This window comes from Ranitomeya variabilis, chromosome 5 (genome assembly GCF_051348905.1).
Source record: "Ranitomeya variabilis isolate aRanVar5 chromosome 5, aRanVar5.hap1, whole genome shotgun sequence".
NCBI classification, from domain to species: Eukaryota; Metazoa; Chordata; class Amphibia; order Anura; family Dendrobatidae; genus Ranitomeya; species Ranitomeya variabilis.
In genome coordinates, this window is record NC_135236.1 from 314,929,292 (window position 1) to 314,953,873 (window position 24,582).

Genomic DNA, 24,582 nt, shown 5'->3' on the forward strand with positions numbered 1-24,582 from the left:
GGGGGTCTGCATTATACCCTATGAGTGGGTCTGCATTATACCCTATGAGGGGGTCTGCATTATACCCTATTAGGAGGTCTGCATTATGTCCTATGAGGGGGCTACATTATACCCTATGAGGGGGCTGTATTATACTCTGAGGTGTCACACTGCTGCAATGCAGGTAGGTGCAAGCTCCACTAGATGGCTATAGAGTGGAAGGAGGGCTGCACCTAGACAAAGCAGGCCTGTCATGCAGCAGAGAGGCTACAACTAGGTGGCAGCAGGAAAATCAAACAAGCCGATTCGATATAGTCAGTAGCACAGTACCAAAGGAATAGACAAAACACAGGGTCAGACAAGCCAAAGTTCATTAACAGTCAGGAGCGGATAAGCTGAAGACAGAAGTAGGTCAGGATACAAGCCAAGTCAAATTCAAATCCCCCGCCAAAACCACGCTGCACTGCTCATTGGTGAGCCACCCCTGGCCACGCGGTTTTGGTGGGGGATTCAAATCCCACGCGGCACCGCTCATTGGCTGAGCCGGCGGGGGATTTGAAGCCAGGGGCACTCAGCCAATGGCTTTGGTGGGAGATTTGACTCCCGCGCCGCTCAAAGCCGTATGGCACCGCTCATTGGCTGAGCTGCCGCCGACTGAGCCAATGAGCGGAGCAGGATTCAAATCCCCGCCAAAGCCGCGCAGCACCGCTCATTGGCTCAGCCGGTGTCACGCAGGATTTGAATCCCGCGCCGCTCATTGGCTGAGTGCCAGGTATAGGTAAGTATTAATGTAATTATTGTGCTAGTGCGGCCATTTGGCCGGCACTTTTCATGGGCAAAACAATAGGAAATATCTGCATTATTTGACACAGTCTGATGTACAGTATATACTACAGTGCAATATCTACACAAGCCCATCTCTTTGAGAAGACCACCATTTTATTCAGACCAGATTTCCTGTAACAGATTTTCAGTTATATCATATATGATTTATTTTTTCAACTTCTTTTGAGAAGAACACTCAGTAGATTTTGAGGTAGGGGATTATTTTGAAGTTTTAATTTGCCTTTAAAGCTGTGATTTGTAAATAAATGGCCACCCCTTCAGTACTGAATGCCAATATTCAAAGGTCCAATTCATCATGCTGTTTACGCCAGAATGTAAAACTGCGTCAAATGTCATAAATGCTTTAACGTTTTGTTATTTGTATTTATGCACGCTTTGTCCAGTGTAACCATTTTTTTTTCAAGTGGGTGGAGTTTTGCCTGGAGGGTTGTGGATGACCAGACAACAAATTCATCATAATTTATGCAACAAAAGTGGTGTAAATTCAGAATGAAATGTACTTCAGTCAACTGGAGTAACATTTCTTCAAGTAGTTCACAGAGGGTAAAATATGTGCCAAATTCATCAAAAGGCATAAGACTCTTAAAGGATCCTGTCACATTAGATAATTCTATTAAACTGCAGATATAGGGTTAATCTGCAGGTTAGCATTAGAAAGGTGCCCAGTTTTCGCAATGAAAATGCAGCTTCAGGGAGAAAACAAGGTTTATCCCTCCAAGGAGGTGCCAGCTTTGTTATATAGGCATGTGGGTGTGACTACAGTCATCGCTCGCAGGACTGTATGCAGTGCCTCTAAGCACACCTCAAACAACCGGCTCTCCTGTCAGTATAAGTGCTGGGGCATACTTACAGTCACAGCTAACACCTGTATGACTGAAAGCCAGCAGCTCCTGGGAAGGAATAAAGTCAATTTCCTCCTGGGAGGCACAGTTTCAGTGTCCGTGCACCTTTCTAATGGTATTAACCTGCAGATTCCTTATATGCACAGGTTAAAGGCGTTACGTGACACGACGGGTGCCTTTTGATGAATTTGACCCTCTGTTAATCAAGACTTGAGTGCGAAGCGCTAGTCTTGATGAAACGGTGCCTTTGTGCAGCTGAAAACTAGTTTTAGTATTACCTGATAATCCTGGGGCATTTGAAAATCATGACTTAAAGCAAATCAGGAAAACGCACACTTTCAAATATTACCATGAACCTCCATTAATGACATTGCAGACTTTTGTGTTTGATGCAATCGTAAGAGTAGCCAGCAGCAAGAAAGCTTTTACTAAGTTTTAAAACACATTTGCTGCATGTTGATAACTCATGCTCTGTGCAGTAAGCCATTGAGCCCATCCAATATCTGCTAGACATGTCATCGCACATTATACCATGGTGTGCACTGTGCATTTAAGTGACCCCCACTTTACTATATAGGATGTGTATTGCACAAAGGGCAAACATTATCTGCATTAAGGGCATGCCTCACAGACAACAAGTACAATGACTCCTGGAAGTGGAGGAAAATCCGACTACCTGGAGAGATTGTCAGATTGGAGATTGAGATTATATATATACATATATATATATATATATATATATATATATATATATAGCTAGGCATTAGCATGTGCCATCACTTCACCACAATGCCCACTGAAATGATTCCGAGGCTGACTTTTCCAACCAACATTAAATGTAAAGGCATGAGTAAAATGCCTCTTAATAGTAATAAATCTTTATGGCACATCATTAGGATCTTCACAGCGGAAATATGGCATTTGTTATCAGCCAGGAAACAACCATTATAATTTATACAGGGGTCTGGATTATAATGGTATGTCATGATACAAATATGTCTCATATAAATTTGAATTTACAAGCCATTTTGCAGAGACATTTATCCTGCTTCTAGAGACAGATGCATATTGTTGTTATTTTATGCTCTGCTCTCAGAACAAGTAAGTGGCTAGTGATTATTAAAGGGGTTGGTCACTTTATCTCAGTTACAACAGTTGTGATGGGGACATGATTTTATGTACATTTACTATCGGTGGCGTCACTTGAGTCTGATGGACCCCTATGAAAGATTTGGACTGGGCCTCCCCTCCTGGTATGTCTATATATGCCCTCCATCCTGGTACATATATAGCCCCCATCCTGGTATATGTCCTTTATACTGGGCCCCATCCTAGTATATATATCTCCCATCCTGGTATGCGTCCCTTATCCCACCTGAGCCTAATCCTGGTATATGTCCCTTATCCTGGGCCCCATCATGGTAATATGTCCCTTATTCTGGTATATATGTCCCTTATCCTGGGCCCCATCTTGCTAATAGGTCCCTTATCCTGGTATATGTGCCTTATCCTGGGCCCCATGCTAGTATATGTCCCCCGTTCTACCGCTGTTCTTTAGTGCGTAGAAAAAAAACAAAACAATTATACTCACGTTCCCTTTGCTACCCCGCTATGCCGCACCCCCTTCTGAAGCCCTTCAGCGTGCAAGCGATGGTAGCGCATAACATCACTGCCATGTGTACCCAGTTATGTGTACAATGATGTCAGCTACCGATCTCTGATTGGCCAGCAGCATACATTGCCGCACACAGACCTGATGGGTCTGTGTGCAGCAATACACCTCATCTGGATGTGCGTCCGAGGACGCACATCCTGTTGAAGTTTATGCTGATGTCTACAGGCCCCAACCCGCACGGGCCCGGTCACAACCTCTGCGACCACGATTGTTACTCCCCTATTTACTATTGTCTAGGGATGACAGGTTCTTCTCCTGCTCTTGTTAGTGCAGCTTTTTTTCATAGACAGCAAAGCTCTCCAAGCCACAAAATGGCTGCTGATAGAGGAGCATGTGACCAGACCTGTGTATCCGCCTCCTCCCACTGGAAAACACTGCAAATGGAATGCTGTTTTCCTATTGGAGGAGACTTATGGATATGTCTCGTCACATGCAACTCCACCAGCAGCCATTTTATGGACTAGATACCCATGCAGACTGTGAGGAATCCTTCACTACCAAGTGCAGGAGGAGAACCTATCATACTTACACAATAAACGTACATAAAATCGTGTCACCAACACTTCAATTAAAGTAAAGATAAAGTGGCCAACACCTTTAAAACAGCCTTTTGCTTGGGATTCTATAGATGATGAGACATAGTTATATAGAAAACACCTTATTATGCTTCTTTCTAAGGAGAAAGCATACGCCCCCCCCAACAAAAAAAAATCAAGTTAAACTGAAACTAAACATGAAATTCTTGGTTTGAAAATATTTTGCAGCACAGGCACATTTATTTGGTGAGAGGGGAATATACGGACACCTTTGGCACCGGCTTATCAAGTGCAACATCCCCATTGCTCTTTTTCCTGACATCTGACATGAGAGGAGAGTCAAGAGGCCCACATAGACATTAGAATATAATGTGTCGTACAGTATTTGAGACATTATTATATTAATATATTAATATCCCTGTCATCTTCCTGTTTTTTTTCTATTGCCCTGTGGTTATACCATGCTGCTATACATATTGAAGTCCAACAGGAACTAGATGTTAAAGAAAAGAAGTCAGATCCAATAATGCTATTATATTAGCCAGCAGATATAGAGTTAATCTGCAGGTTAATAGCATTAAAGAGGTGCCCGGCTGACGTACTGATATTGCGCTACTTTGGGAGAAAATGAACTTTATCCCTCCTGGGAGTCACCAGCTTTCAGTCATGAAGGCGTGCCCAGAGTAATTGCAGTTACTCATCACAACACTGACAGCGGCAGCTGTAAACGCCCCCCCCAGCACTGATTGACAGCCAGCACTTCAGTGCAACAGCATAAAGCCGGCTGTCAGTTAGTGTCGGGGCACGTTTACAGTAACAGCTCTCAGAGCTGTGAGCAGTGACTGTCACTGCGCCGGCACGTCTTTTTGACTGAAAGTTAATTTTCTTCCAGGTGCCAGACTCTCATTACCGAGGCCAGGTACTTCCATAATGCTATTAACCTACATATTAACCCTATATTTGAAGGTTAATAGTGTTATTGGAGATGACAAATTCACTTTAATGCTTACATTTTTTTCATGAACTAGTTAGCCCAGGATTAACGTCAGAAAATTGTTTTCAATTTCACTGTAAATCAACGGATCAAAACCCCTGGAGTTGTCCATTATCCATTATATTCAAATTTTCATTTTCATACCCTCTGGTAAAGAGCAAAAAAATAAAAGTCCATTCTCAGGGATAAATATAAAAATACTACTCAATAGGTGACATTTTATAATAAATATACACAGTAATGGGGGTGATATATGAGACTATAGCCCCCTGTAGGTGTTAATTACTTTATATTAACCAATGCTATTTCCCATATCTAATTACATCATTACTCAATAGAACAGAATGAATTAAAAAGAACAGCATGCTGAAAGCTAGAAGGAAGGTCATAAGAAAATAGCGTACTCCATCACAGTATCAATATACTGTATATATGATGAAAAATACATTTTCCTGCTGACAAATTTTGCATTACAGAGATGAGAAGGATATTAATTTTGAAGAAATGAAAAAGAAATTATTCTAAAAATGAATAAAACACTACAACAGATTAATTAATCCTGTCTAATATACTGTATAGACAAGGAAAACAGTCCAGGTACTCTATAGATGTGCCAAATTTATCACAGTGATTGGAATACTCTGTATGATAAATTTATTGCATCTTTATAAATATACTAGATGGTGGCCCGATTCTAACGTATCGGGTATTCTAGAATATGCATGTCCACGTAGTATATTGCACAGCCCACGTAGTATATTGCCGAGCCACATAGCATATTGGCCAGTCACGTAGCATATTGCCCAGTGATGTAGTATATTGCCCAGTGACGTAGTATATTGCTTAGCCACGTAGTATATTGCCCAGTAACATAGTATATTGCCCAGTGATGTAGTATACAGCACAGTGCCACGTAGTATATTGCACAGCGACGTAGTATACAGCACAGAGCCACATAGTATATTGCCCAGCCACGTAGCATATTGGCCAGTCACGTAGTATATTGGCCAGCTACGTAGTATATTGTCCAGCCACGTAGTATATTGCCCAAACACGTAGTATATTGCACAGCGACGTAGTATACAGCACAGAGCCACGTAGTATATTGCACAGCGACGTAGTATACAGCACAGAGCCATGTAGTATATTGCCCAGTTACGTAGTATATTGCCCAGTGATGTAGTATATTGCCCAGCCACGTAGTATATTGGCCAGTCACGTAGTATATTGGCCAGTCACGTAGTATATTGCCCAGCTACGTAGTATATTGCCCAGCCACGTATGTCACAGGTTAAAAAATAAAAAATAAACATATACTCACCTTCCAGGGCCCCTTGTAGTCCTGTCGCCTCCTTCTCGCGCAGGTGTGACGTCACGGCAGGTCCTTCTCGCGCCGGACCTGTGATGATGTCGCGGTTACATGACCGTGACGTCATGGCAGGTCCTTCTCGCCGACCATCCTTGCTACCGGAACCTGCCCCTTGCATGGAGCGGTCACCGGAGCGTCGTGAGGAGCGGGAAAGGTGAATAAATAATGATTTTTTATTTTTTTTATTAGTTTTAACATTAGATGTTTTTACTATTGACGCTGCATAGGCAGCATCAATAGTAAAAACTTGGTCACACAGGGTTAATAGCGGCGGTAACGGAGTGAGTTACTAGCGGCATAACGTGGTCTGTTACCGCCGGCATTAACCCTGTGTGAGCGGTGACTGGAGGGGAGTATGGAGCGGGCATCGGGCACTAACTGCAGGGGACTAATAGGGAGTAGGGAGGGACTAATCGGACTGTGGCCGTCGCTGATTGGTCGCGGCAGCCATGACAGGCAGCTGGCGAGACCAATCAGCGACTTGGATTCCATGACAGACAGAGACCGCGACCAATGAATATCCATGACAGAAAGAAAGACAGACAGAAAGACGGAAGTGACCCTTAGACAATTATATAGTAGATTAGATACTTTTGTCTTGCTGTACACCAATGAATGTTTGCCAGATATTAAACTAATATTTTGTGCCAACGCTTTTGTGCAATTAAGTGCACATTGTTGAGGCACAAAGTGTCAAAAGCACACAGTTACAATAAAAATCATTCCTTTCATATTGCTAATTAAGTTTGAGCAATATGTACAATATTTCTGCTGTTTGGAGTAAACCAGTGAAAGCAGAACAAGTGGCTTCCTCAAATTCAACATAAAAATTAACTTTTAATGACCATTGCAACTTCAGTTATTCAATATCGTGAAAAGTATCCTTCATAGGAGAATATATTTGTAAATCAGGTGTTGTCTCAAGCACACATGATGCAACTACACAAAAAGACAAACCAGTCATGAGGAAACACATCAAATACCTAGATTGGTTATGGGATTGGTGACTATCATTTTTTATTGCATTTTACAAAGACAAAATTGTCTTGCACAAACAAGGGAAAGGATAGACAATGATTATATAGGCACTGTATGTTCCTAGAAATACAGATGGAAACATAGTGTCACGCTCGCACCCAGACTGGTTGGCGCGGGCGTGCGGTGGTGTCGCCCCACTGGACCACAGACCAAACTTCCCTGGAAGGGGCGTAACTAAGTAGCTTCCTAGGTGTTCGCTGGAGCCTCTGATGGTGAGGTCAGACTTGTGCAATAGGAAGCTACCAGGTACCACTCCAGGGTGGTGCCTGGCTGTGGCTGCTGATCCCACCAGGGAACGGAGCATAGACAGGCAAGTGGGCACGGCTGGCACTCTGGCAGACAGGCGGGCACGGCTGGGACACAGGCAGGCAGACAGACGGGTACAACAGAGACACTGGCAGGTAGGCGGCACGGCTGGCTCTCTGGAAGGCAGGCAGGTATGGCTGGATCTCAGGCAGGTCATGCGGACAAGACCGGTACGCTGGACGAACCGGTAGGGACCGGTCTGCAGGCAGGTGTGTAAGACCGGTAAGAACCTATTCAGACAGGAGGACTTAAGAATAGGTAGAGAAAGACCGCAAGAGTGGATGCAGAGCGAAAGCACAGGAGCTAGAGCCAAGAACAGAAACGGAGGAGACGGAGCCAAGCACAGAAACGCAGGAGGCGGAGCCAAGAGCAGGAGGCAGAACCAAGCACAGAAACGCAGGAGGCGGAGCCAAATGCAGAAATGCAGGAGGCGGAGCCAAGAGCTGGAGGCGGAGCCAAGTGCAGAAATGTGGGAGGCGGAGCCAAGAGCTAGAGGCGGAGCCAAGTGCAGAAATGCAGGAGGCGGAGCCAAGAGCGGGAGAAGTAGAACTGCAAGGAGCGGAGCCAGGTAGAACCGCAAGGAGCAGAGCAAAGTAGAACCACAAGAAGCGGAGCTGCAGAGTGAGAGCTGAGCGGAGCAGCATAGCAGGGCCATAGAGTGCGGAGCAAAGTGCAGAGCAAAGCTACAGAGAGCAGAGCTGAGAGCAAAGCCGCAGAGTGCAGAGCTGAGAGCAGAGCAAAGTCGGAGTGCAGAGCAAGACACAGAGTGCAGAGCAAGGAGCAAAGCAAGGTCGCAAAGAGCAGAGCCAAAAGCAGAGCAAAGCAAGACACAGAGGGCAGAGAAGAGCAAAGCAAGACACAGAGTACGCACAGCAGAAAAAGCAAACCAAGACAGGGATATAAACGGACACAGGAACAGGACTAGACTAAGACAAAGTCAGGAATGAGACAAGGCACAGAGACATGGACACAAGCCAGGGTACGACGCCCCTCTGGGTGGCAGACATAGGCCAGGGTACGAAGCCCCACTGGGTGGCTACACAGGAAACAGACCAGGGTACAACGCCCCTCTGGGTGGCAGACATGAGAGTAAGAGAGACAGGGCCTGGCACCTCAGCAGCTAAGAACTGACTGAGGGAGTAAGTTGCACAGGCCCCCACCAACGGGTGGGGATGTCTTAAATACAGGAAGCCTCATGGCGATTGGCCAGGGACACCTTAGCAAGGTGCACATAGTCTCTATAAGAAACAGGAGTTGCCGGCGCCGCCCCCCTATGCACACAGACAGAGCATGCACAGAGCAAACAGCAGACATGAGGCACAGAGCATGGAGCTGGCAGCAGAGAGAAGTCACAACAAGGCCCAGAGAAGTAAGTGAGTTTGAGTGTAATGCAGGTGGGGGATGGGAGGCCATGCAGTGATGACAGCAGAGTTGTTACATATAGTTTGCAAGTTCAAAGTTGGACCACTAGCTACACTACCTGGATGTGGCAGGAAGCGGAAGCTATCACCAACTGCAAATAGATTTCTGAGAAGGTAGGGAGTAAAAAACTCAAATTACTGAAAAATACCTGGAGCAAGATTTGTTGGCAGCAGGAATTGAGGCATCAGTTTGCACAGTAAGGAGCGTACAAAACAATGATGGACTGCATAACTGAACTAAGATCAAAACTAAAGATGAGCTGATTGCCTCAATCATCACCGGTCCACTATCCAGTTCATGGAGAGAAGCTGCACGATTTTCCTGAGCTTCTGAGTTCCCCGGTGCAGTGTTAAATTTGCTTACTTGGCATGACATAATCTATGCTGCATGCAACTCATAGGGAATATCTTGTCATACCAGCAAATCATAAGCCGAACTTGGGATCCCAGAGGGTAAGGAAATTCACTCAGCTTCCGTCCACAACCTGAGAGTGCTGACCTAGTCCATGGACCAAGTTGTGCAAAGTGATATGTTCATCTCTACTCAAAACAATGTGAATACGCCACAAAAATTTAGGGATTCTATTCTGTGGAGTGCAGAAAGAAAACTGGAACTTTTTGTGCCTCTAGACAAGTGTCTGAAGGAAGAATAAAGCAAACACCGAGAATAACACCCTGCCTATTATAGAAATTGGTGGTGGCTTGATGATGCTCTTTGGCTACTTTGCTTTCTCTGGCACTGGAGGAAACCTGCAGAATGTAGTTGGAAAATAGGATTCAATCAAATTTTAGGAAATCGTTGGAACAAACATCATGCTTTCTGTGATGAAGAAAAAGCTTAAGCATCATTGGACCCTCCAATAGATTAAAGATCCCAAGCATACTGCAATGTCCATCAATGCATGGTTTCGAGAGCCTTGAAAGGTTCTAGAATTGCCCTCATAGTTTCCTGACTTGAACTCCATAGAAAATCTTTGATGGAATTTAAGGAAACTGGCAAAGGTTCCTTAGAAATGTTTCCAGAAATTCGTATCTCTCTGTGTATCTCGCTTGCAGTAGGTCATAACAGCCAAAGGTTGCTCTACTAAGTACTACAGATGCTTGTCATGAAGAGGTTGAATAATTCTAAAAAGTCACTAAAATTGGTATTTCGTGTGGAATTTGGAGAAACCACTTGTTCTATTTGAAGTGTTGAGCCATTTAAATTGTTCTTGTTAGATTGGTTTATTGCAGACAACAGGAAATTTGTACATTAGTTATTAAAGCTTATATGCAATGGAGTTGAATAATTTTGTTCATAAATGTAAATTTGTTGCAAGGAATGTACTAAGTTGGATACAAATAACATTTGATTTCTGATATTTACACTAGAAAATCTCAAGTATGACCATCTGAAATACCAAGATTACTCATTGAGGCTAGTACAATAAAAAAGCAAAAGGTACTGAGAATTAGAATGTAAACTTGATTTAGAAGTTAAATAATGTTCATGAAGTTCCCTTTTATTAGTTATATTTAATTCACATATAAATATTCTTCTATGATAAATACCAGTGTATTTTAAATTAAGAGCTGCATAACTGGCACACAATGTATAAAACACAAATTATATGACTGCAGAAATAATTTACTGTGTAGGGCACTTAGATAGTTGTCACACAGAATTCAAAGTAGTCAGAGAGACATAAACATTCAAGAAAGTCTAAAACCTATAGGAATGACTAAACAGAATATACAAACATTGGAAACCACAGAAGTCTCCCCGGACCCTGCTGGTCCAATTATGTGGTCACAAATTATGGAACACACAAGTTGTAACAACAATCAATAAAAATGTTGTGGTTTTATTAGATACTCGTACTATAAGATACTCTCATGTGTTACATAACCTGTGTGTTTTAGAAGTACAAAACCTAAATAATATTTTGCCAAATATCTTTCTGCTTGTACAAAGACCTTGGTGTCCCCTGTAATTGCTTTCTACCCCTCCTTTCAAAGCGTTCCAGAACTTCTGTACATGATGGCTTACAGTGACCACTGGCTATGATCCGCTGTGAGCAATTTCCCCCGTGTCTTGGCCTGCTTCTCATTATGATGGTTTTATTATATTCACTGATTACCTTTGTTTATTTAGATTCCAATTGGCATCATCCAAACAACATACATATTTTGTCTGCCAGCCATTTTTCTACTCATAATTAATAACAGATGTATATAGAAAGTATGAGAAAACCTTCAATGTTAATGTCCAGTTCTCAAGTCACACATATTACAAATAAGAGACTCTTGATTGTTTCCAGATGTAGTCATGACCCAACTAGCTCTTTTACTGAGGGTGCAAAATGTTGAAATTTTTTTTTCTTTTTCATTTGCTTTGTCTGTACACTCCTTTTTCATAGATGGCTCAGGTTCAAGCAGTCATGCCACTATAGCAGCTGACGTGATCTGGTAAATTTCTCTTTTGTGCCTTAAGGTTAGAGTACTAATAGATTTTTGGAAAACTTGTTGAACTTAGCAGAACCAACCGATTCTGGTCAGTCATACTCTAATGTGCATGGGTGCCTCATAACTCTTCCCTCATGGCAGATGCTGGGGAACAAAAAAATAGGAAGTTGTATTTCAATAAAGCTAATCTCAAGGAAGCTAAGGCACCACCACAAGTGTCTAGGTGCAAATTAAAGCCCCTATACACTAAATAAAATTTGTCTAAACCTGCTAATTTCAGTAAGACCGGAAGATCAGCCAACCATCTAATGTGCATTGGGGCCTTACAACTCTTCCATGATGGTTGACGTTGGGTAAGAAAAGTGTAAGGCCACATAAACACATTGAGTATTTGGTGACTTTTTTACTTTAGTATTTGTAAGTCAAAACCAGGAGTGGGTGATAAATACAGAAGTGGTGCCATGTTTCTATTATACTTTTCCTCTGATTGTTCCACTCTTGGTTTTGGCTTACAAATACTGATGTAATAATACTGACCAAGTACGGAATGTGTGCACATGGCATTAGGAGTTTGTATTTCAACAAGCACAATCTCAGGGAAGATAAGGCACCACCGCAAAAGACTAGTAGCAATTTAAAGCCTTCATACACATTAAATGGAAATCATCCTAACACACTAATTTAATCAGAAATTGCCTGCCACCTAATGTAAATAGTGTTCCCCCAACTGTCCCGACAAATTATGCTGGGGATCATAAAGATAGGATGTCTGTAATTCAAAACAGCCATTCCTTTTATTCGGAGGGGAGATCAGATGAGCCGATCATTCCCATGTATGGGGGAGTTGGGAGAGATGGCGGTGAGCTGAATGATAGTTTGGCTGACAGTGTATAGACAACTTTACTTTTTCTTGTCATTCAAAGTACATGCGCTGAGCCAGCATGTGTATTGGGGGTTGGGAGGAGTAGATGACAAATAGCTGTTGGGCAAATATTTTAAGAAGATCCCATTCTATAATTTTATACAATTTTTGAAGGGAACCTGACAGCTGATACTTGCTGCCTGATCCACAGGCATCATGTATCGGGCACTGGCTGTATGATTTCAGCCATGTATATTCAACTCTCCAATGTTGCTGTATTGCAGAGAAATACATACTTTAAAAGCAGCCGTGGACTGAGCCGCAAGGGAGATTCATAGGACAAGTGTGTCTCCGGCAGCTTCTCCCCACCCACTGCCAATGACTCACAGATCTCTCCCTATACACACACTCAGGGAGAGACCTGTCTCACAAGGTGAGCGGGGGCCCCAGGAACCCACCTGACCGACTAGTCTCCCATGTGGTTCGGTCCCCAGAAGATTTTAAAATGTGTTTTACCGTGGATCAGGCAGAATTTATCAGCTGTCAGATTTCCCGAGCCTCTACATGTGACAATTTTTAAATTATTGACATAGTTAGACTAAGTGGTCACATTATGAATTGGAGATTTTTAACGATCACCCTTCATGAATTGGAGATTTATTTAACTCCATTGTTAGTTTAGATTTCTATTTTTATGTATGGTCCCATCATGTTATTCTTTGGAACAAGACACATGGTCAAGTTTCATATCTTTAAGCCGGATTTTAGTTCTTGCGTACTGTCCAGGGGAATGCTTGCTCTACAAAGACTTCCACAGAAAGGCACAGCAGAGTACAGCTAATTAGAAATGTAATTGATGATGATCTGACTGATATATCATTACACGGATGCTGGGAGAACCAGCCGAGCACAGTCCTGCTTGTCCATACTGGAGGGAAGGAGCTATCAGTATGGCAGCAGGTGACCAGACACGCTCTACTTTTTACAGCTGGCAATAACTCCATATGATAGATATCGGATCTGCAGGCAAAATGATTTGTTGCCATCTTCAAAGAAGATTACTTGTGGTATGTTACATAAGAAAGAGCTTAAGTAGGGCAGAAATGTAGCAACTATGATAAGTACGTTTGGCATAATATCCATATTAAGATCCAATTATAGAATGCATCAGAACTGACTTTGCTGTGCGTTAACATGCTTGACCTTGAGATGTACTGAGTTATACACATTGATGATATATGCTTCCAGCACAATTTTGTAAATTAACATTTTTTACTAGCATCAAGCTGGGCTACAATAACACACCAAGGGCAATAGATATGTAAAGGACCGTCCCAAAATATGCCTCAACTTTAGGAGCTCATTAATAGATGAGAAATTTCCATATTATGGAAAATGAAAAAAACTACTGGTACATACTTAAAACTGCTGATTTTCATTTCTACATATGATGTCAAAAATATATGAAAGGAAACTGGTCACTCAATTCATGCTGCCCAAGCCAGGTGCACCACAAATCAGAGTCTGGCTGCACAATTGTAGCCAAGAATATTTTTCTCTGAAAGATTTAAAGATCGATAGATCTGTTAATTATCTGGAGGAGCTCTGGGATGAGCTGGCCGATGGCAGCCCTTGATTAGCCTCATCTATGCTTATGGTCCATTCTGGATCTTTTATCTGTTTTTTCTGAAACCCCGGTGCGTTTCAGAAACAAACATATCTGACGGCAATCACACAGCCAGGATCTGATTCATGCTGCCCGCAGTTTGGGCTGCATGAATCAGGCTACAGGTTCCCATTATTAAATATCTCGAATACAACATTTCTACACAGTTTTTAATCATTGAACGTTAAACAAATCCTACTTTTGGCCCCCAAACTAGTACCCTTATGATACAGAGATGCTCTAGTCTCATTTTTTTTTCTCACCCAAGCAGTAGTCTAAGTTTGCTTAAAATTTTTTTTATGAATGGCTCTTTTGTTTGCAAATTGCCAGTCTGAAGTCAAGCAGATGGAGATGCTATGCTCAGAAGACCAGCTTTTAGCACCTTTAAACCGCCAAATATGATTTGAATGATGTCCTTGAGGACAGATTATGTAATTCCAAACCTTTCTGAAATCCTGCATGTGTACCATTGATGTCTACTTCTGGCACAGGCAGTGAAGCAGGGGGTAATTTCTTTGGTTTCTTCGAAGTACTGCACAAGCAGGAGACGTACAACCTACTTACTGAGCATGTACCAGATCTACAGAGCATTGTCATAACAGCTCTCAACATATCACAACAGCGCTCTAGTTCTGGCACATGCACGGTAAAGCTGGTTGTACGTGTCCATACTGCTTTACCGTGCATGTTCTAAAATGAGAGAGCTGTCATGATATGTTGAGAGCTATTATGATAATGCCTCTCTTTTTGCATCAAAAGAGCTTGCGGGAAATAAACAGAGGCTGTACTCTGTTCTCCCTGACACTCTTAACAGAGAGTTTGAAGGACAATTCATCTGCGGTTTAAATTGCTACTACTCATGAAGTAATAGAAGTAATTTATAGTTTACAGCTATCAGAAGTTTTCTTCTGACAAATCCAAGTCCAACAGAATGAAAATTGTCAAACTGCATAAATTAATGCAATCTGCAAATGGTCTTTGTACTTAATTCACCCCCATAATAGTATGAAAGTGCAGGTTCACCAAAAAAGAGTATTTGCTTAGACTAGTAAGTAAATTTTGAGGGCACCATCACTCAGCCCCTACCAGAGTTAAGTGATGTCTATCAGGTCATTTAAAGGGAACCTGTCACCCCTCTCAGGCGTTTTTTAACTAAAAGAGCCAACTTGTGCAGCACAAATGCTGCATTCTGACAAGGTGGCTCTTTTAGTTATGATGCCTGCACACGCTGAAATAAACGCTTATAGAATTTGCCCCCTCATGCCCTGAAATCGTCTGGGGGGCAGGTCTTTCCCCCCTAATCAGATGCAGCACAGCCGTCCTGAGGGGGGTGACAGGTTTCCTTTAAGCATTTTTTTGGGACAAAACCTTGAAATATCTGTTTTTTATTGTCTATCTATACAGTGATAAAATCAGTTCAAGGAGCTACATAAACGCAGACAAGATGTAAATAGGTGCGTATACTGGAAATATCTGCAGTAATACCAGACTGGTTTGTAAACACAAGTCAATCATTTGAGCTGCAATGCTGCAGAATTATAGACTGGCAGAAATCTTTTCTTAGCTTTCATTATTCGAGGTAGGACACTGAATGTCATCTCACTCAGCATTATCTTGTGTTACAATATTACAACAACTACCCAATTTTATTGCACGTTATTCCTACAAGTACTAGAATGTTATCCATTGCAAGGCACTCTAAATATTTGTTTTCCTTTTTCAATTGTTACAGGTTTTATTTTTTTGGATGCTAAAAGTAAGCAAAATATAAATGGACATAGAGCAAACCGTACCTCCAGGTGTGGAAAGAGCCTCTTCTAGTGCCTAGCGGCAAGAGGAATGTGATGAACATATGTGATTTCTGTAAGACATATGCTCATTTGGCCAAACACTGTCTTTCCCGACTTCCCCATGGATATGAGTCGGGAAAGTTCAACCTAGGGTAAGTGGAGATTTTATCAGAACAACGCCTGAGAATGAAGCACACAAAAAAAGGGCTTAGAACAACTCAGCTCACAGTGGGAGGTCCTGGAACTTTTCAGAGTAGCATTGGGCACTTTGGGTCAGGGCTTAAATGTCTCAATTTTTCTCTTTAAAATGCGGAGCAATAGCTACAGTAAACTTTCCTTGACCAAAGGTAATGGTACAGTTCACTGTCACCAAGGAAAAGTGGTTTGTTGGTTTACAACTTTCGACCGATTGCCCTCCTTCCCCTAGCTATACCACCGCTAATACCTAAGACAGTGCGCCGTGCTACTTAGTGGACGCACTAAGGCTATTGTGTGCGATTAATTAGTATTGTAGCTCAGATGCACCTACTGAATGAGACAGACAATAATGGTGGGTAAGTTTCTCCATCAGTGTCGATACGGCTACCTGAAGGGCTGCTGAATAAGGAAGATAAAGCAAAATTTGAATTCGCTTTTTCCAGAGAATTTTTCCTGGAAATTTAATTTGCAAAGAAGTTTTTTCTCTCCGAATTGAATGTCCTTTATCATGCATTGGAATCTCTCTAGACCCCTGAGCATAATAAACATAACATGTAACTAACTTTAAAAATCCCGTCCAGTCCTCATATCATCTTGTGCTTGCCCCTGTGGGCACTGAAATCCCCTGGACTCTTTCACATGCGCCATGCCCTTAAAATTTCAGCACTTGTGGGATGAGGACGGTGAGAAGACGAGCAGCCAGGTAGGTGAGTGGTGACATGAATATGAGAATTCTTTTTAATTTTTAACCTTTTGATGGCTCTAAACGGTTCAGAACTATGGCAACCATCAGCCACTGTTTTAATGAATCCACGTGGAAGTGAATTACCAACACCAAAAAATCTGCATTTTCAACAATTTTTGTAAAATTTAAGTAGTATTTAATTCCACTCAAATATATTCGATCATCTCTACTGCAGATGTTCATGGAATGATTGATATGTGATTGGTGAGTCTACCCAGCTTAGGTTCTCTACACAACTAAGGTACTAGGACAATGCTAAAGAAGGATGAGGTGCTCACATATCGGATTACCTTTTTTAGTTTGTTAAATGTAACACTAAATCACAAATTGATTATTCTCAGAGCTTGTCATATAAATAATTGACGTGTTACTATAGTGGTGAAACCTATAGGGCACAAATCACAATATTTTCTGAATATGCACACGCGCACAATTATGCACATGGATTAGTACATTTCCTATAATGTTAAGCACTGTATCTGACAGCACACACGGCAGATCAATAACTCACCATGATAACTAGAGCCATAAGCACAGCAGGTCACACTACATAATGCACACTTTATAAAAACTCTCATATGCACAGAATAAAAGAAGTAAAAAGAACTTACAAACATATCCATCACTAGGTGCTCCAGGGTCGCCTCAATATCCTCCAGTTTGGCTGCAAGAGTCATTTTCAGATGTAAAAGATAATGTGTATCCAATAGTTTATTAAAGGGGGAAAGTTGTATCCCCAATAAAATCAAATGTCAGTTCTGGGCACATGAGAAAGACAATAGATATGACTTCAGTCTAAAGCAGATCCTCAATGCTGTAGCAAGTATCAGTTCTATGAGATGATATTCATACGGCTAGGCTAATCCCAAATATTGTTCCAAGATTAGCTGGGAATAATAGTGGAGCTGAGTGCGTGCATTGCAGCTGGATAGTGACCCAGCTGTGACCATGGGCTGGAACAGAATGAGGCATGTTCCTCTGTGACCGATATTTATAGGTTTCCACTTTTTGACTCCTTCTGCCTTTACTGCTTGGTCCTGACCTTTCATTAATGTCTGCACACACTGGAAAGTATTGTAGGGCCATGCAAAATTGGGTTGTGATCAATGCTAGGCCAATTCACATAGCTATGACATAAATGATCCTTTGTGTGCTGGTTGAAATTTCCTTGTAAAGCCACAAACAGAAGGAGAATAGGGTTTTAGATAAGGGAAATTTACACCCTCATTTTTTCCTCTATTATTAGATTAGAAGTCAAATTTCCCAAAATAGGCTTTGATTCCTTTAAATTCATCAAAGTGAGCACTGGCTTCCATCCTCATGAATTGCTTGATTCAGCCCAATGAGGGAACTGGCACAGCCTGTGTCTTATTTCTGAGAGCAGATGGGCAGACTAAGAGATCTTGTGTATTTGCATCTTTCATAGAGTAGATGTTACTTTTGTACATCATGTGAGACACTGCTGTAAACAGGATGAGAATACTTGCCATTCAGAAGCCCAAGCCTTTCACTAACTTGTTTGCACTGACATTATTTTGGAGTGATCAGACAAGTTTCCATCATTGTGCACGTTTATTTTTCAATTTTTGTGGCTTAGTGTTTTGTTTTTTTTACTTTGGAAATGTATCATGTACGTTGTGATCTGCATACTGGAAGATAATCAGTGACTTTCTGACACTGTCAGGACTAATGATCATTTACATGGATGTCAGAAGTTAATTAATTAAATTAATGTAGCTAATTATACAATATAATAATGAATATGAGGGGAGATTAAAATAAGACATTTTTTTGTGCAAATGTTATGTATTTGGTGCAGAAATTTCTGCATTTCTTGACAAGAAAATCCCAGCGTAAAATATGCAGATTTTTGCAGCGTTTTTGTTGCATTTTTCACATGCGTATGTGGTGCTGATCCCCCCCCCCCACTCATTTGTATGGGTAAAATCTGCAGCAAAAGCGCTGAAACAATTGACATGCTGTAGATTTAATTTGCACCAAAACTGCAAGTTAAAAATGAGCAACATGAGACTTCAGGATTCTCATTTATATTGCTGGCATCAAGAAACCTTTTAGATTTTGTGACAAACCTACAGAGAAAAGCATAGAAAAAAGCGTGACAAATCTGCAACTTGTGCACGCAGCCTTAAGTTTCATTCACATTGCAATGGCGCATGCATGGATTAGGGTTGGTGATCTATATATATATATATATATATATATATATATATATATATATATATATATATCGTCTAAGGGGCACTTCCGTCTGTTTGTCTATCTGTCTGTTTGTCTGTCACGGAAATCCCGCATCGCTAAATGGTCGCGTGACTAAACAGCGATGGACACAGTCCAGCTGCGAATTCGCACTTTCCTACTCTCTGTCAGTGCCCCCTCCATACTCTCCTCCAGTCAACGCTCACACAGGGTTAATGGCTGCGTTACACCGCGTTATGCCGCGGTTTAACGCAGTCCATTAACGCTATTAACCCTGTTTGACCAACTTTTTACTATTGATGCTGCCTATGCAGCATCAATAGTAAAAATATCTAATCTTAAAAATAATAAAAAAATAAAAAAATCATTATATACTCACCTTCCAGCGCTTTTCCCGCTCCTCGCAATGTTCCGGGCCATGAATTGCGGTCTCGCGAGATGATGACGTAGCAGTCTCGCGAGAGCACTACATCATCATCTCACGAGACCGCAATGCATTCTTGGGACCGGAGCATCGCAAGGAGCATCGCTAAACTCCTTGCCTGGATCCGGGGGCCACTAGAAGGTGAGTATATAACTATTTTTTTATTTTAATTCTTTTTTTTAACAGGGATATGGTGCCCACATTGCTATATACTATGTGGGCTGTGTTATATACTACGTGGGCTGTGCTATATACTGCGTGGGCTGTGCTATATACTGCGTGGGCTGTGTTATATACTACGTGGGCTGTGCTATATACTGCGTGGGCTGTGATATATACTGCATGGGCTGTGTTATATACTGCGTGGGCTGTGTTATATACTATGTATCTGTGCTATATACTACGTGGGCTGTGCTATATACTACATCGCTGTGCTATATACTACGTGGGCTGTGTTATATACTGCGTGAGCTGTGCTATTTACTACGTGAGCTGTGCTATATACTACGTAGCTGTGCAATATATTATGTAGCTGTGCAATATATTGCGTGGCTGGGCAATATACTAGGTGGCTGTGTTATATACTGCGTGAGCTGTGCTATATACTACATGGGCTGTGCTATATACTAAGTGGCTGTGCAATATACATGGCTGGGCAATAAACTACGTGGCTGTGCTATATACTACGTGGCTGTATTATATACTGCATCTCTGTGCTATATACTACGTGGGCTGTGCTATATACTACGAAGCCGTGCAATATATTATGTGGCTGGGCAATATACTATGTGGCTGTGTTATATACTATGTGGGCTGTGTTACATACTGCATGAGCTGTGTTATATACTACGTGGGCTGTGCTATATATACTACGTAGCTGTGCAATATACATGGCTGGGCAATATACTATGTGGCTGTGCTATATACTATGTGGCTGTGTTATATACTACATGGCCTGTGTTATATGCTACGTGGGCTGTGCTATATACTACGTGGGCTGTGTTATACACTGCGTGGGTTGTGCTATATACTGCGTGGGCTGTGTAACACACTGTGTGGGCTGTTATACACTGCGTGGGCTGTGTTATACACTGCGTGGGCTGTGCTATATACTAGGTGGGCTGTGTTATACACTATGTTGCTGTGTAATATACTGCGTGAGCTGTGCTACATACTACGTGGCTATGTTATATACTACGTGGTCTGTGCTATACACTACATAGCTGTGCATTATACATGGCTGGGCAATATACTACGTGGCTGTGCTATATACTAAGTGGCTGTGTTATATACTACGTGGGCTGAGTTACATACTATGTGGGCTATGCTATATACTGTGTGGGCTGTGTTATACACTGCATGGGCTGTGTTATATACTACATGGGCTGTGCTATATACTACGTGAGCTGTGTTATACACTGTGTGGGCTGTGCTATATACTACATGGGCTGTGTTATACACTGCATGGGCTGTGCTATATACTACGTGGGCTGTGCTATATACTACATAGGCTGTGGTATATACTACGTGGCTGTGCTATATACTACGTGGCTGTGCTATATGCTACGTGCCTGTGTTATATGCTACGTGGCTGTGCTATATGCTACGTGGGCTGTGTTATATACTACGTGGCCTGTGCTATATACTACGTGTGTGGCCTGTGCTATATTCTATGTGGCTGTGCTATATGCTACGTGGGCTGTGTTATATGCTACTTGGCTGTGGTATATTTCTCTGCTGTATCTGTGTATCATGAATCATGGTATGTGTTAAAGAGGGGGGCCCACTGAGACTCTTTCGCCCGGGGCCCTCAAAAACCTGGAGCCGGCCCTGGCTTCACTGATTGGTCACGCCCGGCCGGCTGCGAACAATCAGCGACAGGCGCAGTCCGTCCGCAAATTGGCATGGAATTTGAACCACGCTTCGCTAATTGGTCGCGCCCGGCCAGCCAAATCCTGTGTATAAATTGCATTATTCTGAAAACTTCATAAATAAACTACATACATATTCTAGAATACCCGATGCGTTAGAGTTAGAATTGGGCCACCATCTAGTATTATATGTGCCACCACAAGGTTCCTGTGTGAGTTGCATTGCCTCTAGGAGGCAAGTAGTAAGTTATTAACTTACTACATACACTACTTACTAGTAACTAATCAGGATGCATTAGAACATGCCACCGATGTTCCTCACAGATTTTGTATGAATATATATGAATAATCTCTCAGTGATTGTATTATATTGAATTAAAAAAGGTCTTATGTTATGACCACTGCAGTACTGTATATGATGCCTTTCTACAGATATGTACAAGACAATTATATGCGGATTGCATTGTCTCAAAATAAAAAAGGAAGGTGCAAACATAACTCCTAATTGAGAGCAAACTTTAAAGCAAATATTTTGACTTCTATTTGTTCACTTAATACATTCTTGCCAACTGTCATGTAAATGTCTGTGACTATGGTGTAAAGAAGACTTCCGAAGGTGTTGGCATGTTTACTAGGTGCCTCAAAATCCACCTAAAGACACATTGAAAGTATATTTCAGAAGCCTCTGACAGGAAACAATTGCACTTTCAGGGGGCATAGAATATGGCTATTATGAAAAAAAAAACAATTATTCAGCATGTGAAGAGCACTGCAAACTCTTTCCCTCTGATGGTAATCCTAAAAGGTTGAGTTAAGTCATGTGAGTTATTATGAAAGGAAAAATGTAATTACAGCCCTGGCAGACCCAAAAGAAAAAACGACATCGAAGCTGCAAACTTCATATGGCTTTGTAGAAATCATGAAATTTGGAAAATAGGATACAGTCTTGCCAGTAAAACATCTAAAGAAACTTTTTAAACAAATACATGGACACTGTGTACTAAGAAGGTCCCAATGTCTTCTTAAAGACCCATGCATGCTTGAAATTGCTTTCTATAATGACCGCAAACATTTATTACCATTTCAGCATTCATTTTAGTTTACAGCACATCTATCACCAGATTTCACAACACAAATGCACACATCAGTGGTCTCCAATAGGGTTAAGCGAAACCAAACGATAAAGTTCGGGGGCCATACCAATAGCGACCCCCAAATATGGACTTTTTACTGTATGTCCAGTTTCCTGTTCTGGTTTGCCAGTCTAATAAAGCTTTTTGAAAGGCTGCAGAGCAGCCAAACAAGGATTAGCATATCAAAATAAAACTCAAACTTTATTATCAATCTTGACAATTCATAACTACTAAAGTGCACGTTCAAGGACATACAACACACAGTGGTGTACACACACAAAAAGAACGTTAAGTCTGCATAAAACCCAGAGGACACTAAGTCCTTTAAAACCATCTGGTAACTGTGCTAGTATCCAAAGGCAAAGTGACTATATTTATGTTGTGCCAGAACACACCGGTTGTAGTATAACCAAGGTAGGTAAGGATTTTAAACAGTCGTGTGTGAAATCCACCTAGGTACAAGCATAGGAACTGTATTATTGCATGCTTGGTTAGTAAATCACCAAATGTGGCTGTCGTTCATTTCAAACCTTGGCAATAAGTTCGTATGATTGTACCTGTGAAGAAACCAGATTATATCTTAATTTCCCATACAACAATGTTTTTGCAAACCAAGAATTGACTTTTTATCTGTATATTGGCTTGTGGATTTAAGTGTTTTTCTGGTGGATCAAGAAGACAGACTTGCAAACTGATATACCATTTAACATACTGTGCAAGTCTGTAATAGTGACTTGTACATAGTGTGTGTTTTTCTTTGTTTATTGTGGGCCGATATGCTAATTGTGTATTATATTCTATAACCAGTTTGACTTTGAAGGTAGATAGGGAAAGGCTGTGAGGGTGGACTTAAGGACACTGGGTAAATCTAAAAATATATCATATGCCTCGGGTATAAAAAAAGACTTATTTTCTTCTGGTTGGTGTCACTCTTTAGGATCTCAGCTGAGTGTACATTGGACCAAGCTGAAAGAACACATGAATGCTCTGTTATCTCCCTACACTTGTCGTTACATCCTCTCTGTGTGCATATCACAGGTGGAGTAGCGACCCTGGGAGCTCGGACATAACATCTACCATTATCCCAGCGAGTCAGAGGAACGGTGAGACCTTTGTGCACCATCTTGGGGTAATTGCTGGGATTGTTCTGTTTGCTATTGGGTGTTGTGGTTCAATAACGTATTGCCTCACTGTTTTACCTTTACCCTGTGTTGTCTGTGTAGTGTATTGCTCAAAGGGAGAGAGAGCAGGTGTTAAGTGGTATGAGCCCTGGTCCATGCAGTCTGGCTAAAGGCAGCCAGGCCAGCGGACGAGAGCACCCACTGACCCCGTTTCTCCGCAGTACCCCATTAGCATAATGCAGAGATTGCATAAGAAGTGGCTTACCACTGCAATTAGACCTGCATGCCTCTATGTAGACCCTAAATAAGGCTGCAGCCTACACCTTCATAGGTCACTGTACAGCACATTTACATATGAGGTCATATGACAAACATTAAGAGAGAGGGGGTATCTTTGGACATTTGTAGGGCATTATTGTTCAAATATATTTTTCACCCATAGTAATGCCCAAATCTGTACTCATCCTTAATCCCTTTTAATCATACAGATATAAATCAGTGTGACATTTTGGCAATATACAAGGAAAGGTCTCACCCGATTTTGGGGCCGGTATATACACCCAGTTACTGTATTCCCCTCTCAGTCGGCAGTGGACTCTTTTCCTTTTTTTAACCTCCCTTCTCCAAATGCGTTTGGTCATAGTCATAGCTCATCAGGGGAGTGCCTTGGGATAGATGTGACCATGTCGCTGGATGAATTGCTGTCATATGTGGGGCTGCTCTGTATCATTTATTCTTATAATGCACACCTTAACCTCGACTTCCAGTTCACAGATATGTCACTTCCGGCTCTTGGACCGCAAGCCATTGCGGATATCTGGTGGATGAACCGCATTGGAACGCAAGGGCAGTTTTCTTGACCATCCTGATACATCCATTCAAATCGGGCTGCAGAGTTTACGGCTCCTCCCCTAGGTACGGACCTCACTATGCTATATGCATGCCCATTAATATGATCATAAAGTTATGTCATCCTGGTGGACAATCATGGATACTATATCAAAACTTTTCGATAAAATACGAGGGACCATCATATCATGTAAAGGTGCCTATTCACTGCATGACTTATGGGATATCATTAGGAGGTTTATCAAATGGATCAGC

The 24,582-nt window shown here is 41.8% G+C and overlaps 1 protein-coding gene across 3 annotated transcripts in view; it reads right to left on the reverse strand.

The window, feature by feature from the left end:
* FRMD4A (FERM domain containing 4A) overlaps positions 1-24,582 on the reverse strand; it is a 584,036-nt gene that overhangs the window by 398,231 nt on the left and 161,223 nt on the right. Inside the window, exon 1 of one of the 3 annotated variants that reach the window (XM_077264625.1) lies at positions 17,324-17,404. The exons of the other annotated variants lie outside the window; for them this stretch is intronic. Coding sequence (XP_077120740.1) covers positions 17,324-17,389 — 66 coding nt within the window. The 5' untranslated portion in view covers positions 17,390-17,404. Of the gene's footprint in view, positions 1-17,323; positions 17,405-24,582 lie in introns of those variants that run through there. 3 annotated transcript variants of the gene reach the window in all.